Consider the following 18,548-nt stretch of genomic DNA (forward strand, 5'->3'; position numbering starts at 1 on the left):
AGAGATATTTACGTAATACAGTTATTACACCAGATGCTTCTGGTGAAAGGAACCAAACTATGACCTCTCTCACCAGCAGGATGAAATCCATTGTTTTCACAACTGAATTATGTTTGATCATAAAGCTAAAATGTGTGTGGGCTGTAAGAAATGAAGTTAAAGTCTTTTTCTGCATTCTTCTTTCTCTTTCTGTCTTTCTTTTGGCACCAATCTATGACCAGGAAAATCTGGCATGAAATTAGCTTCAGAATGTGTCTAAATTAATTAGAGGTTATTTAATGAGTTATATATACAAATATAAATTATACAATTTATTTAAAATCATTTATTCTCAGCAAAATCAAACATATCATTGAGTTTACATAGAAATACAATTTGCAACTGTATCTTCATAAAAATGCACTGGTGAAATAAATGTTCATAATTAATGACCAATTATATACTATTTAATCATGCCAGTAGCAGAACTGATTACCATTGAAAATTGGTACAATAACGTATTTTAAATGTGCAAAGTACTCTATTGTGTTACCATTGATAATAAATCGCCACTAAATATATACCTATTACACAAAGCTTTATAAAGTACAATAAAAATACAAATTCTATCTGTTAAAAAAAGCCATTGATATGGCTTCTAAACATCCTCATTATACAAATTCCGAAATACTATATGACAAACAAAATTATAAAGACTCTTCTTTATGAAACATATACTACCCTCTAATTAAGGTACAACTTAGCAGATAACAGAAAGCAAACAAGAAGGCTTATATACACCACAGAACATTATGGGGATACATACAAATATAATATTGCATAAGCCTATTTGATTTCTGTTCCTAGTGAAAATGTACCTTTAGCACGTGAAGAAAATTCCCATGACTAAAGGAAAAGAAACATTTTTGAGATCTACCCTCAATCTAAGCTCATATTTTCATTAATTTAATTTTTTTCTTATAATGTGATGAACCAAATTATAAATTTGACCATAAATTTTGCTGCACTCAGTACAAATTACAGTCTGTTACATAATGGGTAAAGGTGTAAGAAACAAACATTTTTAAAAGTCAGAGTTCATCAGCACATCAAGAATCAGCTGCAAGAAAATGTTATTGTTCATGTTAAAGACTAAACTGAGCAGCAATTTCATTTTTGTGAAAAATGAGATTCTGAGTTTAACAAAACAGATACAAATTAAATTTGCTAAATAATGTTGATAATTCATAAAGAACAGGTGCCATAGATTTTTAACAGTATCAAAAATAATGGGTCATCACAAAATAAACTTTGGTGAGAAAATATCTTTATCAAAGGAGAAAATATAGGAAGGATAGTCTTATTCAGTTCAGAAAAAATATATTTGGTAAAGTATATATGGGTAATAGATACTGCAACTATAGACAGCATATATTTCAAATGTTTTTTTCAGAAACTTCAGATCAGATGATGTTTAGTAATGTAATTTATCTCATTAGAAATTAAATTTTATTTTAAGTGTTTTGTAAATAGCAAATTTTCATTTGTTCCACAATCTTTATTTATGAAATAAATATTTAGAGTGTAGCTGATAATAATAACTAACATTATTACCTTGCTTATACTAATAAGTACTCTAAATACATTTAGTTTAATTATTATTGGAATTTATATTTTTGTTATTTTACCTGCTAAAATGATCTGGTGTTTTATATTCAAAGTTTACATTTTCCCAATAATATGAACAACATTTCATACATAAAATGACATCTGTCTAATGAATGGTAACATGTCTATTGGTTTGTATATAGAACATATTTAGTTTGGCATTGGTGTATCTCTTCAGGACTCTGAAAGGTATCTTTAAGGTATGGCTTTTGGGAAATCAGTAATAAACTAGCATCCTAGAGAATGAACTTAAATTTGAAGAAGCTAATTGTTTAGAGCTCAGACACAGGCAGATATTTGGATAATTTGTCTTTCAATTATAAATTCTTCTACAAACAAACAGAAAGGAACATAAAAGTATGATTTACTTTACAGTGAGTTGTTTTTAAAACAAAATGCTACAGTTCAACAGTGAAAGTATGAGGAAATTTTACTGAAATAATTTTCAGAAAGTTATGAGATTCAAAACTATATTGGTACATGTATAATACCTGTCATAAGTAATAATGAATAATAGATATGTATACAAAACAAATTTAACAGATTCAAGACCTCTTGTTCTTGACATCAGCACCTGCTGTCTAACGGGTCGAGACAAAATACTGTGCCTTCAAGAGTTAGTCCCATTTTGAACCCCTCCTGCAAAATAAAGTAAAATCATTAAAATAGGAAATGCTCATAGCAAAAAAAAAAAAAAAAAAAAAAAAAACCCGTAAATGAAAGAGAGTATGAGCAGAAGTTGAAATCTTCATGTTTTGATCAACTAAGAAATAATTATATGTCAAATGATGTTGGCTTGTCAAATTTTTATCAAATGCTTTTATACCCGTTAGCATTTTAAATGCTTTAAATATACATGAGGTTAGCACGCATAAGAGATAGAAGAAAACAGAAATATGTGGAATTAAGTAATTTTAAGACTTAAATGTTTCTTTTCAGTGAAGTCTACTTTATGTCATTCTACTGTTGCTTAAATACCTTGGCTTTAAAGGTCAATATTCATATAAGTAAGATAGCTAGACCTCAAGGTGATGACAGCCTGATAGTTTTCACCTTTTCTTCTTGGTTACCACTATCCAGAGCCTGGTAAAATAAATTGCATTGTATTCCCTAAATGCAATGCTGTATCCTATGTGTAACACAGGACTGCAGACTACTTCGCCATGGAGAAAGCTTCCTCTACTAGCCTTGTAGCTGCAAATTATTGCTTTGAATTCCACTCACCTCTAGCATGTTTTAGATGCTTCTAGAAGTTAAATTTCTTTTGATTTATTGAGACCAAGTACCCAATTGCCATGAAAAAAATTTTTTTGAAGATTTTTGAGTTAAAAGTTAGTGGTAAAGATGTTTGTCCTTCTCTACTCCCCAGGTCTCTTCTTTTCTGTACAAGGTAGTTGAACTATGGGCCATCTCTGGTCTTACCACCTTCCCCATCCCCATCCTTGCTCATAAAATGAAATGCAGACAAAAGTCTATTCCTGAGGAAAAGAAAATCTCTCTCTAAGAGAAGGCTTTTGTCCTCTGTTCTGCTTTGTGTTTTGTTTGATTAGATGGTATCTACTCGTGTGTTAGCCAATTGCATATCTATTTGCATTTCCTCAAGTTACTTTCATTTAGAACCAGTATTTAATGTACTTACTATAAATCCAATGTAAACATTATCATATAGAGGAAGAAAATCATTACAAAATACAAGCCACACCTTTTTCACTGTTAATGTTTAAAGAACACTCTTCATTATGCCTAAGCACAAAGACCACACGGCAATGCCATCACTTTAAGGGTTTTTCAAAAGTACTTCTCGGTACTTGGAATACAAATTATATTTAGTTAAGTAAAAGTCAGAGTACTTACCATTGTTTTAAAAGCCTATTCTGGTCACAAGAGAAATATTTTGCCACATGTATGCATATTTTTTTAAACAGCCGCCAAATACTCAGAAAAGTCAATACTTTAAACTGAAAATATTGTAAATAAACTGCTTTTTAAAATATTTTATTTGGATATCTGAGGATCTATGTACTATGTCATCTTCTGGAATATCAGATAGATAGATAGATAGATAGACAGATAGGTAAGTAATGTGGATATATATTACCTTTGGAAAGATTTACCATTGTTTTTTAATCAGTTCATTCTGAAATTAAACCACTATCACTTCAGTTACCCTGAAAATACTATTTATCAATGTGTTATCAGTATATGAAAGGCAGAATAGTAACCAAAGTAAAATAGGGGTCATTGTTTCAACAAAAAATGTTTGTATATCACTTACAAGAATATCTCCATGTTTTTATAAGGATTCTTTAGGAGTCATCTTAGATTAATTATCCCTTTTGACAGACACATTGTTATATGGCTCCTTGGTTTTCTTTCCCCTTAAAATTTCCCACACATTTTCTGACCTTTCCTTCTAGGCCTCATTTAGTAAGTCATGACTTAATGCATTCTAAATCCTTCTAAGGTTTCCATATCCTCTTGAATTTTAAACGTCTGAATGAAAATAAGGCTTATTCAACTTACGTAGTGATGGAAACTATCATAAACTCATATCACACAAAATAATGATCTTATTATTGATATATTATTAAAAATATATTTTTATATAAAATACTTTCCTCAATTGCATTTTCTTACTTTGAAACATGGAGAAAAGCATATCAAGGAAGAAAAAAACTCATATGCAACAATTAACATGTTGAAGTATGTCCTTTGAGTCTCCCTCTTTTCTACCTATAAATTAAAAAAAAATTAATACTAATATAAATAACTATACATTATATATCTTATTTAATGTATTAGATATATTATATATAAATTTCTATACTCTTTTTTAATCTTAGCAGAACAAACTTGATTATTTTGAGTCCCTGTAAAACTAATTTGATGATTTTATAATGTTCTATTAATTTTAATATAATTTATTTCCTGTATTTTATAGTTATAAATAAGGTTGACTGTATGTTTTTATGCATAGAGATTTTCCACATTCATAGTTATTTTCTCCTCAGAATAGATTATATTAAAGTTTTTGACATCAAACAGAAATACAAGTATTAGTAACAAATTACTTCCCAAAGGGATGCTGTGAACTGACACTGGCCCAGCAATGATTTAGAGTGCTTGTTTCATCACAATTTCATTTGCACTCTATATTAGTAAAAAAATATAATGTTTAATTTGCTGGATTAAAATAGCTTTTATAGTTCTTAATTTGTATGTTTTCTTTGATTAGACTTAACATGTCTGTAAGTATATAGCCATCTGTGGTCTTGTTTTGTGAGCTACACTTTTTTATTTATCTGTTGATTATTTAGTTTTCTAATCATTTGTCTACTTACTTTAATCATGTGTACATGATATAGTTATATTTTTTAAAGAGAAAATTTAAAAGAACTATAGAAGACCTTCTATAGGTGACTATATGTACATATTTTCCTTTTCCTTATAAAAATTTCTTTCCAATTCAAAAGTCTGATATATATATAATTGTATTTCAAAAATTTTAAACTGCCCAAGGCTTCTAAAATTTATCTGAGTATTTGTTGTAGGTTTCAGCTATACATTGATCTTCTTCTAAATTATTAACCAGTTGACTTAATATCACTTAATGCAAAATTCTTTCATTGACTTGTCACTCTCCTTTTTTAATGTATTAAATTATTATAACATACAAGGTACACTTCTGGGCTATCAATACTATTAAACTGATTTGCCTGTCAGTGACATGTACTAAGAAGTTTAAATTATGTCAGATCATATAAGGATATAATTGATTTCAAATAAATATCTAATTTTCTAACAATTTATAAAAACTATGGCTTAACATTTCTGTTTAAATTCTTACATTCATGAGATATTTCTATAATTTCCTCTGAAATAAAAGAGGAAAATCCAAAATCTCACTAGGCTTATTAACTCAATATAGTTTATACAACCCATTATACTGTATTAAGTTTTTACATTATATGCAAAGATAAAAATAGTAGCTAAATGTGTGCATTCAATTAATTAGGCTAACAAGATTAATAACAAAAGTCATTATAAATTTTAGTTAAAATATTATTTTACTTTAATTAAAGTGACCTTGCAAACATATCGTGTACTGAAAGAAACAGACAAGCAATGAGGTGGACAATGCAATAGTGATTGAGTCATTGAAAAAATAACTTCAAGTATGGGTTATAAAACCTCTTTAAACAAAACTAATAATCAGACATATACATGTGAAACTGCTTTTTGAATATTTATTAAATAAAGCATGCAAATATTAAGGTTTAGCTTTAAGAAGTTATAAGTTGTTTAAAATTATTATGAAAATAGTATACCAACCATCTCTGGCGCTACCCACCATGAAAGCAGAAAAGAATAAAAAAGACATTAAGAATATATTAGAAATGACAAAAAGAAAACAAAAGCAAAAATACCACAGTATAACATTATTTGACTACCATACCATTAAATCATTTCAATATAGTGTTTCTCAAACTGGGTTTCTACAAAAATCTGGAGATACAGGCTTATCTTCAAACATCTATAGAAAACATTTGTTGTGTGAAAATCTAAAAAATATTAATAGAAACTCTTTGTGTTTTGTATAACCTTTGAGAACAAATACTACCACATCAGTGCCCATGTTTGGGTCCCAAGGTAGTACAACCATAATTGGTAAAACTAATGAAAAGGAAAATAAATTTATTTCATATGAAATAAATAAAGCATTCTCACTAAATAATCATGCACTATTTGAATGAAAGTCTCATAGTATTTTAACTATCGAAAAGATGTGGGGAAATTGTGTCATCAAACAAGATACATGCTGATATCAACAGAAGTATGATGTTGGTGGTTTTAGTTTCAGCCAAATAAAATAATCCATGCTGTTATATTAAAGTTCTTAATCTGAATTTTATTAGGTGTTGTAATTTCACTTTTATTTAATTTATAAGTTTTGAATTAATAGTTGTATAAGAACTATAAGGATAAAATGTATATAACATTTTTTGTAAATATTTAAGAAATGTTATAGAAATAGTTTATAGTTTAAGTCAATATTAAGGATTTAAAATAATTTTTCATGCAAAAGGGAATTATAAATCACCCAACTTGAGAAATTTTTGTTTTGACATATTCTTTAAAAACCTCAAGGTATGTTAAACAATCCAACTTTTAAAATGCAGAGGCATTATTATATCTATAATAATAAGGATATTCACATAATACCTAGAAAAGAAGACTGCTTCACACCTTCAGTCCAAAATCAGTGAAAGGATATTTATTATCTTTCTAGGAAGCAGTGTTTTATCAGTGTTAGAAGATCATAATCCACCCCTCAACTTTTTTTTTCCCAGGAAATGAAGCATAGAGAGTGAATGTATTAACCCAGGCCTAATAAATAAAAACCACTCCATCTCTTCACCACATCTTCTCAATCAGCTTCATATAATTGGTCTCTGCCTGAATTCTTCTGTGTATATATTGTCTTTTTGATGAAAAATAGGATATAATAACTTCATCAAAATGTAAAGGGAAATATAAAGAGAAGACTTTATTATAGTGCTTATAAGACTAATTACTAATCATCGCCCACTGTACAAATCTTCTGAACCAATATCTTCAAACTTCCAGAACAATTCAGAATTGAAAAATAAAAGGGAGATAAAGAAATGAAAACCCAATTGGACTACATTCCTAAGGAAGCTGTCATTTGGTGTCTGCTGTTTCAGTAAGAGCCCAGAAGTTATGAACTATAGTTACAATGCTTCCTATTATTTTATACCCCTCTTCCTTTGGAATTCTTCGTTTTAGCTCTCAGCTTTATTTATTAATTGAGGTAACATTGGTTTATAACATTATATAAGTTTCATGTGTGCAACATCATATTTCGACTTCTGTACACAGGACAGTGTGTTCACCAGCAAAAGTTTAGTTTCTTTTTTTTTTGGCCTCTCCCGTTGTGGAGCATGGGCTCCGGATGCGCAGGCTCAGCGGCCGTGGCTCACGGGTCCAGCCGCTCCGCGGCATGTGGGATCTTCCCGGACTAGGGCACGAACCTGTGTCCCCTGCATCAGCAGGCGGACTCTCAACCACTGTGCCACCAGGGAAGGGAAGCCCCCAAAAGTTTATTTTCTGACCATCACCATACAGTTGACCCCCTTTACAATGTTTCTTTTTAAGAGACTGATTTCATTCTTACAATGATTTTCCTTCACCCGTTCACAATTCTGAAATTCATAATTGTTAATTGTTAAGACTGAGATCAAATCTTATAAGTCTAGTGCAATGACCTTTCAATTTTTGGATTTTGAATAATTAACTCATGAAGAATTTATGTTATTTTGTATAAAAAAAAGAACCATGTTTTTGCCACTGTAAATCGCACCATTAAGAACAAAACACAATGAAACCTTATCCTTAGCATCTGTCTGAGTATTTTTAGGACTAAATGTATGTTATTGTTATTTTAAAGTAATTATTTTAAGTAAGTTGATAACAGTTCAAGGGAAGGGTAGTCTTAGTAATAACATTCTCTTAGTCCCATAGAAAAAAGAAAACAAAAACATTTATGGGCCAATCTGTTAAAATAGTCACCTGCATCTCATCTAATTTTGATTGAATATCTGGAGGGAAATCCCCTGCTCCACAGTTAAATGGGTCAAAAGGTTCTGCTCCAAATAGGTCCCGTTCTAAAAGGAAGAAAATAATTTAGTATATGAAATGACAAGGAGTGAGTTGGGGTGAGTTAGGTTTCAAAGGCAGGATTATATAAAGAAGCACCTGCATGACCAAATGAGCCCCTATCCACACATACTTTATGCTGGGCTTTCCTGAGCTTAGACTAGTTAAACACCAACAAGCAAGCAAAGATCTGCTTTTATGACGATTTAAAAACTATTTGGTTACAAAGAATTATTATTCAGAGAGGTTTCTGTGTCTTTAAGTAAGACTTAATATCAAATTCACCAAATATTTGATAATTAATATATTACAATACCTACACTTTACTAAAGCAATTTAAATGTACTAAAATTAACATATTACTCACTGAAACTTCTCTATTCCATTTATTGATGACTCTGCAACACAATAGCGAAGCAATAGGTAGGACCTAGTAGATTAGGAAGTAGTTTAACTCACAGTTCATGTACTTTAATCTCACCTTTTAGCCAGAAAAAATTTAAGGCACATCATCTCATGTAGTATAAAATCATATCACCTTCCTAGATAACCACAATGAGACAGGTTCTTTAAAAATGCCTCTTTTCCCCCAAACAAATTTTTTTTTAAAATAATAGCAGTAATTGAGTATCAAAAAGCTCTCTGTGCATATATTTTAAAGTCTGCATTGTTTTTTTAATCATTAAAGAAGTATCAAAGTTAAAATTGATGTTTGTAATTGATAGGACTATGACAATTTATGATTTAAAATTCCTTTTTAATTTAAGAAATTTCTTTCCTCTGAATCAATTTAAATGCAGCCTTAACTGACAAAAAATTAAATTATATATGGGCAAGGGAATTTATAACGTATCAAGACTTTCATTTTTCAGGAAACTATATTCTCTAAATTAAATGCTTTGTAAGAAATAATATTTATGCTACTTGAGTTCTATTATATCTTCTAAATCATTGTGACTCCCATTATGAAAGATTCTTGCTTCTGTAGTTACAATTTTTTTTTTCAGATTCATGTATTAAGTTAATAAATGTAAAATGTTTAGAAGCTCCTGGTTCTGGTAAGTATTGTATAAATAAGAAGGACATATAATTTATCTTCCAAATAAAGACACTTTTAAGAGTGAAAGGAGTGCTACCAAGTTTCACCAGAATGAAGGGTATAAGACAGGGTACTCCTAAACAAATGGGAATTTACTGTCACCATACATATAACTGATGGGTATTATTATTGTTGTTACTATATATTTTCCTCAGTCTGATGTTTATTGTAGGCAATAAACCAGAACTTAGAGAAAAGAGGAACTGTTCTTTGGAGGTGTATCCTGGTTACCACCGTACCACGAACACATCAAGCAATGCTTTACATGTGGTACATGCTTGTCAAAAGAAATGAATTAATAAAGAGGAAATAGAGTTGTCAGGAGGAACAGAGATTCTCATTACACAGGTTTTCTAAAATTGGGACTCAAAATCACCAGAGATTTCAGATGGGCTTAAGGGATCCTTAACATTCCTGAAATGCAATGCAAAATTTTGTATGAGTGGGCATGTTGTGTTTTTCTGTGAAGAGGTTTAACTTTTATCATATTCTCAAGGGTCCACAACTCCCCCACAAGTCAAAAAAGTACTACTTTACATATTAAGTAGACATATCAATACCAGGCAAATTAATAGATATAATAGAGCTCTTTGGCATATTTTGGTCAGCTCAGATGGATCTAAAATTCATAACAAAAAGTCATATAAGTCCAATTTTCAAGTTAAAAAGATTTGCTATGTAATTAATGACATGAAAATTATTTAATCTAATACAAGAGCAAAATAATAAAAAAATAGGTGATACTTCACTCATTCTTTTGTTTATCCACTAAATATTTATTGAACACATATTATGTGCCATACATTTTGCTAGGCAGTGGATTAAAACAGCTGAGGAAAGGACTTTAGAGTCAAGTGCCTTCCCTCATGTAATTTATAATCAATTAGGAAACATGATATTAAACAAATTAATTAAAGTCTGATACATATTCAAAGATCAAAAATATGCTCTGGAGAACTACTAGGGTTCTTAGGCAGTAAGGAGAGAAACTAAGGAACAATCTTGTAGATTTCTGCTTTTATGTATTTAAAATATAAAGAAAATAAATGAATGAATACATTTAAGATTTCATTAAAAGAAAAAGTCCTATTACTAAAAGCCCACTGGATTACAGTTTTAGACAATCTTACAATTAAAACTGAGTTGAACAATCTGTCCTTAAATTGTTAGTATAGATAGACAAGAAGATGATTGATAGAAAAATGATAGATAGATATAATACAGTGGTAATCAGAACTCCATTTCTTTCTATCTATCTATGTATCTATCTAATCTTTCTAATGATATACTGCTGTATTTACTAAACTCTGGCATTTGGGATAGATAGACATTAAAAAATATAGCAAGATGTTACTTCAGTTTCTCATTAATAAATCCCTAAAAACCATTTGACCATCTCTACCTAGATTTTCCAAAGGCATTTCAAACTCACTAACATTTAAAAGAGACTCATTAGTTTCCCCCTCTCTACCTCTAGTTTTCCCATTAACAACATTTGGTCCAAAATCCTGAATCATAATGGAGTTTGAACTTTCAGTTACCATCCTGATGGATTATTCCTTCTAAGTATCTTAAAATCTATTCACTCTTCTCAATTTATATTCTACTTGGATTAAAACCTGACATTGTGGATACACTTCTAATTTATATTTCAAAGTCTAGCATGTAACCCAAGTCTAGTGTATGTACTAAACAAATGCCCATTGAATTAAATACATGAATGAGCAAAACACTGACGTAGTCCAAGGAAGTAAAAAACAGTGGTAAAGGAAGAGATCTGGAACACTCTTAAGGACAAAAAATACCCCATTATGATATCAAGATATTGGCAACATTTTCTAAAAACACATGTATATTATGGATTATTTCCTTGAAAAAAATATTTTGCATTGACACAAAATATATTCAGAAGAATTTAAATGTACTATATTTCAACAAAAGTATTGAAATATTTTTGTTCACTGATTTTTAAAGTTCTAATGTTATTACTTTGTATTTATAAATTAGTCCTCTGAAATTTACTGAATACCTAAAATGTGCAATGCACTTTGTTGAGTTCTGCAGGGGAAACAAATAAACTATAGGCTCTGAAATGCTTTACAGCCTTAAGCTAAAACTTCAGAGTTACATTGAAAACGTCTCAAATGTGAACCAGAGAGGATGCAATAAAGCAAAATATGTAACACTCTCTTTTCTTCAGTGCCCCTTTAGACCTGATGACTGATCATGGCCATTGGAAACTATTCTTTCACTTTCTGTGACAGGGCACAGAGCAAAATATAGTCAAGACATTGACGATGAACATCTGTCAGATGCTTTCTACTTCGTCAGAGAGACTTTTATGTTCCTTCCAGATATACAGAAAGTAAATCAGAAAAGCAATGCATTTATAGCTTTGTAGATATCAAAGAAAGAACACTTACATAGGGTTAATAAATAAATAAATCATGGAATTCATAGATTTATATATTTCTTTAACTAAGACTATCCATATACTCTATGATAAAAAAAATTAAGCTGAGTTCTAAATGATTAAAATAATTACCACAGGACTGTTCTTAATCATTAAACAAAACATTAAAAATATAACCCCAACACAATAAACATAACTGTTTTGTATTATGATGTAACTAAGCCTATACCAAAATATCAGTTTTCATAAAATAGTTTCAAATGCAAATAGTGATGTCTTTAGTAGTATCTCTCAATTATTAAGTAAAATATAAATAACTGAATTTGGCACATATATATAAACATAATTCTTCAGTGATTAAAATTTTTAGTGAGCTTGTTAAGATATATAATTTCCCATAAAGTGCTAATTAAACATTTAAAATGTACACAAATATAGCAAAAATATTGATTTGTTTAGAAAGCTTACTAATCTCGGTAGATCTACTAGGGACTGGAGGTGGCTGTGTGCCATTGCGAGTAGGTATTGAAGACTGGTGTGAAATTGGAGAAAATGGAATCATATCAAAGATGTCAGTGGAGGGAGACTTAGGTGTCACATTGCCTGCCTGCAATGAAGATAACATGAATTAGTATTCCATGTAGAAACATTATAATGCTAAATATTTCATACACATATAAAACATATATAAGCACAACAAAAAATGCAGTTGAGTCATATGAACTTGCCATTTTGTAGATCAAAAATAGTTATATATTGGTTATTTCATATGACTCAACCACTTACGCTAAATGCTCATTGGCAAGAAAATTTCTGCAAAAATATTCTCAAAGATGATGGCAAAAATGGTGATAATACTATTCTAGACAGATATAAAAGATATGTTGGATTTTTTGTATATCTAGAAATAATTGCCACTTATATCAGAGAATTGAAAATGTGTTAGAAACTATTTATATAAAACCTTGATTTCAGTAATGTATTTTGCACAAGATTACAAGATTTAGACAGAGATAACCGAACATAAGTGATGAATCTTAAATATAACCATTCAAAAGCGATTGATAATGATTTTAAAAACATTTTAAGGAGTTTATTTTAATTTGTACTTATAACTGTAATGGAGCCAACTATTATATTCATTGCAGTGACTTTTCTTCTTAGAATAAGACTTCATCGTTTTCTACAATAAATAGCTACCTTGTGAAATAAATTATAATCACAAAATGATTAAGTTATCTGGGTCAGTCTGGGCTAGGATGTAATGAAAGAATGAGACAATCATCACTTTGATTGTCATATAGGGAAAAAAATTATTTTATATATATATATCATCTATTGATATAAAAGAAAGAGAATTCCCATTTTGGAGAGAAATAGTGAGAAAAATTTATTTTTCTTATAAGAACATGAATATTGTTTAGAATTGCTTAGAGTGGTTCATATTATAATTTGTGTTCTCAAAATACATTTGTTTACTGATTCACAGATGATGAAAGTAGTGAAGATAAAAAGGCTGATTGTGTGTAAAGAGTGATAGATTGTGTGTAAAGAGTGATAGATTTGCTATTCAGTTAATAAACCTGTTAGTACATTTTTTCATGCAGGAAAATTGCTGTCATCTCCCTTTCTTTAGCAACTTACTTTAACTTTAATGGATAGTCTATCAGTTACAAATACTATCCAAAGACTTGGAGGCAACTTTATCCCTCAGCTCTTTCCTCCTACTCGGGAATGTTGTTCTCCTAATCAGCCTCTCTCTCAAATTCCACTGGCTTCCATCTCTCTCCTCTTTGTCAAGATACAAAGATACTCAGATCTTGACTGTTGTTAAAACAAACCAACCAAAAAGGTCTTTACCCAGTGCCTCTTTACTCCTCTCGTCTCTCATCTCTCTTTCCCTTCCCTTCAAAGCTGAGATCCTTGAAGGAGGTATTACATCTCTTGCCCTTTTACTTCATCCAATCCTCAACTCAGATCATTCCAGACTTTGCTCTTTTTGCTGAACTCTACTGAAACAGCTTTTGCCAGTCTCAACAATGGCCTAATTTCCCAGTTGCTATATCTGATGGATCTTTGAAAGTACCTGTCCCATTTCATCTTTTTGTGGATTTGGACCACCACTCTCTACTAGAAACTCTCTGAAATCAGATGACCAAAGGATGCAAAAATGGCACACAAGGGCCCCAGATCACATCACATCGATTCAAGACATACCTGATTTTTTTCATTACTATATAAATGGCATATTTTGGCAGAATTAAAAAAATACGTGGGATAATAAAAAGCATTTTCTATTTAGCGAATTACATGAGGTCTTGGGATGCTGCTCTCACTGATTGGCTTGGGAAGGCCACACTTAGAAGGTGGTGGTATTAACAGTCCCAATGATAGTCTGGAATCAGGCGAGTTGACAGGAGTGACAGTAATGGAAGAAATATTTAGACAGGGAGATGAATCATCAGTTCTACGCCAGAAAGAAGGTGAGCATCTCTGAAACCCGTGTTGCTCATGATCAGACATTTTGTGCAGCAGCTGTAAAGGAATGACAGAAAAATATACTAAGGAGAAGAAAGAAGACGTGGAGGAAAAAGAAAAAAAGTATATATGAAAATGTATTAGGATATTTTGTGAAAATGATAAGTACTTTCAAAATAACTTTACTAAAATTAAAACAAATCGTTTGAGTAGATTTTTTCCTATTGCAAGAGTCTTCAGATTCTGGATTGTTTAATTTGATGATTTTTCACTGAAATATTACATTTTTAGATATTTTAATAAAATATTACATTCAATATGACTTGAGAGGAAGAAAGTGGAGAGAAAAATGACAAATGCCTACAGATTTATTTCTGAGAGAGCCTCTGTGTACTGAGATGGGAAAAAGGAAGGATAGCAACAAGAAAAAAAATGTCAGTAGGAGTAAAGTCTGGTATAAGTTAAGACTTCGTAGAATTTTCAAAAAGGGCTACAACATACATTTTAGATTTAATCCTCAAAAAATTCATTTGAAGTATTAGTATTAGTAATATTACATCCATATTATAATAAAGATAGGGGAATCAAGGCCCATAAACCCTTTACGAGCTACTCCTGTGTATATAAGAAGCAAAGCCAAAATTCAAAACAATCTGACTCCAATCATCATGCCCTTTCTATAGGTAGTAAGCTCCAAATGGTAAAATTTTGGGGGGATGGGCAGAGGGAGTTGTTAAGCATCTCAAGTAAATCAGAGAGATAAATAATAATTAGCAACTAGTACACTGTACTGGGTCTGCACATCAGTCTTTGGATGACTTTTGGAAGCTATTTCCATTACATCATGGAAAGCTACTGTCAAGCACTGAACTGGACAGAGCTGAGTGGCCAGATGTCAGAGTGGTCAGTTAAAACAGCAACCACAATGAAAGTATGTAATAATTGAGCCTTTATTCACTTACAATGATAGTGTAAGCAAGAGGCCAGAAAGAAGGTTCTGGTTCCATCAATGTCCCATTTTTCCCCAGTGAATGGCACTGGGCAAAGGTCAGGAGTATCATTACAGAAGCAGGACAGTATCTCTCTCCGGAGGGAGCCCTGAACACAAGGTTTCTGCTGGTTTTGTTTGGTTTTGTTTTGGGGAGGGGGAGATGGGAGTGCAGAGGGAAGAAAAGGGAAAAGAACTAGGAGTAGAAAATACTGAAAACTGAATCCTAGTGGAGAAAAGTATTTTCAAGGCCCCCAAAAGATGAAGCACTTAAGAGAGGCCTTGGTCAAGGGCCTCCAATAAGGAGGCCTCTGAATGGAGGTACCCGGGCTGGGAATGCAGTTAATGCATAATAGTGCGGCCAGCCTGGGTGGTGAAGGGGGCTGAGTCCCTGACTACAACTCCTCCAAGCAGTGCACTGAATCTGGGGTGAGGAGGGCAGCTTTCTCCCATGAGGCTTGCCATGGAAAGACTTTGTAACTTTGTAGGGCCTAGAGGATTTGACCTGGAGCCAGACTTCTCAGCTACAAGTCACACTGCAGAGATTTTTCAACACTAATAGGACCTGGAGGCAGCCAACACAAATCTGGCTTTTGATAAACCTCATGGTGAAAGGTTGTAACTAAAATTATAGTTAGGAGAAACAACTTTGAAAGAATCTTTAAACTAGGAGTCACCTCTTCACACATTTCAGGAAGCAGAGGGGGAAAGAAGGAAGCGTAAAGTGACAGATTTAAGTTGAGGAAAGAATTCAGTGTGGAAGCAAGTCTCTGATGGTCTGAATTATGTGATTTATCACTCTATTAATATGCATATACAGTTACATAATGATTGCTTTCCTTACTGATCTCTGTAGTGATCTATCTGTCTATAGATATGTATACATGTACGCATGTATGTACATAATTTTAAGATCTATTTCATGGTCTATATAATTCACTGTAAACTTTTGTAGTTGGTAGCCACCTTTTACTTAATTATAGGTAACAACTGTAAGCTCCTGGTGGACAAAACTTTGTTTTTCTAAAATAATCTGTATAACATATTAGAATACTTGATATATAATGTCAATGAATATTTATTGTTTAATGTATACTATAGCAACATTTTTAACTTAAACTATAAATTGATAAGGATGTCTGTACTGAGTAAAAAATAAAAAGATATCATGTGAAAGTTGTCCCTGGTATCATTTGGCTTATAAATGGAAATAATCTATATTGTTTTATGACTTGTATTCATCAAAACATCTTTACCAGGTGCCACAAAACAAACTGAAGGCCAACCTAACCTAAATTAAAAGTGCTCTAGTGTTTTATCATGGTGTTAATATTTGTATTCTACTTCCTCTGAGCAAGTATACTTATATAAAAGAAGAATGTATATAATATGAAAATAATCGAATATTTCAATACCCCAATTAAGAAGTATTTTCACTTTCAAAATGGTAAAGCAGGGCTATCTGTCAATAATTTGGGTATCTAAAGTTTAAAACTCTAACACTAATTATTACAATTTTCCTTTGGGTCATCAGTAATCTAGACTTGGTCAACTAAGATTTTTCGTTTGGGTCACATAGGTCTTTAAAATAAGTCTTGATTCAGTTGCTTACAGGTTAATATTAAGAGGTTGTACATTAAAATCCAGAGAGTTTGTTTAGAAGTTAGAAAATCAAGAGTGTAGACCCACAAACTTGCGTAAAAATAACTGACTGGTATTGAGCAAGTAGCTGTGCCTTCTAAGTTGGTGTCTGCTCTCCAACTCCTCATTCCACCACATGCCCATTTCACACATTTGTTTAGGCCACAGCCTGGGCTCTGCTGACATTTGTGTTTGTCATTGCTAACTTAGAAATAATTCAAGTCAGGGAATTAGATGTTACATCTGATTCCTTATAAGAATGAAATCTAAGTACATAGGCATATTTCAACAGCATCTGATTCTGCAACAAACTATTACACTTATTAAATAAGAATATGTGACTACAGCCCCTAAATGGCATACGGTGGCATTTTTGGCACTGGATAAATATTTTGAGCAGTGTCTCTAAATTTAAGTGTTCAGGAACTAGTCATTTTTTAATCTTGCATTTTTAAGTGGTTGAGGATACTTATTCTTTTAAGAAATGAAATACATAGTTCAGATGAAAATGGTTTGATATTTTTGTGTTGGGCCTTCTGTCAGTATTTTTACAGATGGCTAGAGACCAAAATTTGGGGAGTTTCCTACAGAAGTTTATGGCGCTACTGTTTAATCCTTTTATGCCCATAATTCTAAGTGCTTTTGTCTTCAGGAAGGTGTACAGCCTCTGAATTATTATACTAAGGGGAATGAGGAATTCTGTGTTCAACAGTTACATGTTAATTATGCAGAAATTATTAGGTTATTAAGACATATTAATAATGAGTGCCCATATTTGAGATTCATAGTTGTAGTAGTTTTACAGCTCTTTCTTTCAGTAAGTAGAGGCTTGGCGCATTAGGCCATGTGAATATTTCAATTCCGAGCTTTGCCTAAATATGACAATGTTGAAATGTCATAAAAGCATTTGAATCCTATCAGTTAATGTTGAATACATCTAAACAATAACAAAAAAACTGCACTAAAGATTAGATACTTCGATTATTAAAAAAAACACTAAAGATGGGGAAATATAAAGGTAATGTAAAATGTTCTAGCAAATCCTTCTGCATTGTCATGCTGATTCATTCTTTTGAAGTTCACTATTATGGCACATTTTCAGCATCACTTTTTAAATAAGCTTCAAAAATAACTTCTAGTCCATGACACGGGGAGGGGGAATGGTAAGCTGGGATGAAGTGAGAGAGTGGCATGGACTTATATATACTACCAAATGTAAAATAGATAGCTAGTGGGAAGCAGCCGCATAGCACAGGGAGATCAGCTCAGTGCTTTGTGACCACCTAGAGGGTGGGAGGGAGACGCAAGAGGGAGGAGATACGGGGATATATGTATATGTATAGCTGATTCACTTTGTTATAAAGCAGAAAATAACACACCATTGTAAAGCAATTATACTCCAATAAAGGTGTTAAAAAAGATAAAAACTTCTAGAATTTAGAATTTATAGCTCCACGTATGTTATTTTTTCAGACTTCTAGATACACAGTTTGGTTACATTGGCCTCTTAGTTGTAAGACCTATTATCTTATACATTCTTACAAGAATCTTGCAAGTTAAATGGTTATCATCATCCACATATCCCAAAGAGGAAAACTGGAACA

At 31.6% G+C, this 18,548-nt stretch overlaps 1 protein-coding gene across 3 annotated transcripts in view; it reads right to left on the reverse strand.

Annotated features, from left to right (window-relative positions):
• Positions 1-336: 336 nt before the first annotated feature.
• Positions 337-18,548, reverse strand: part of GULP1 (GULP PTB domain containing engulfment adaptor 1) — a 268,642-nt gene continuing 250,430 nt past the window's right edge. For 2 of the 3 annotated variants that reach the window (XM_060152473.1, XM_060152472.1), the window contains 3 exons: positions 12,306-12,444; positions 8,239-8,333; positions 337-2,286 (listed from right to left, as the gene is read on the reverse strand). In XM_060152473.1, coding sequence (XP_060008456.1) covers positions 2,215-2,286; positions 8,239-8,333; positions 12,306-12,444 — 306 coding nt within the window. In that variant the 3' untranslated portion in view covers positions 337-2,214. Of the gene's footprint in view, positions 2,287-8,238; positions 8,334-12,305; positions 12,445-14,147; positions 14,373-18,548 lie in introns of all 3 variants that reach the window. The other variant, XM_060152474.1, reaches the window with a different exon arrangement.

The sequence above is a fragment of the Lagenorhynchus albirostris genome, chromosome 6 (assembly GCF_949774975.1).
Source record: "Lagenorhynchus albirostris chromosome 6, mLagAlb1.1, whole genome shotgun sequence".
Taxonomy (NCBI): Eukaryota; Metazoa; Chordata; class Mammalia; order Artiodactyla; family Delphinidae; genus Lagenorhynchus; species Lagenorhynchus albirostris.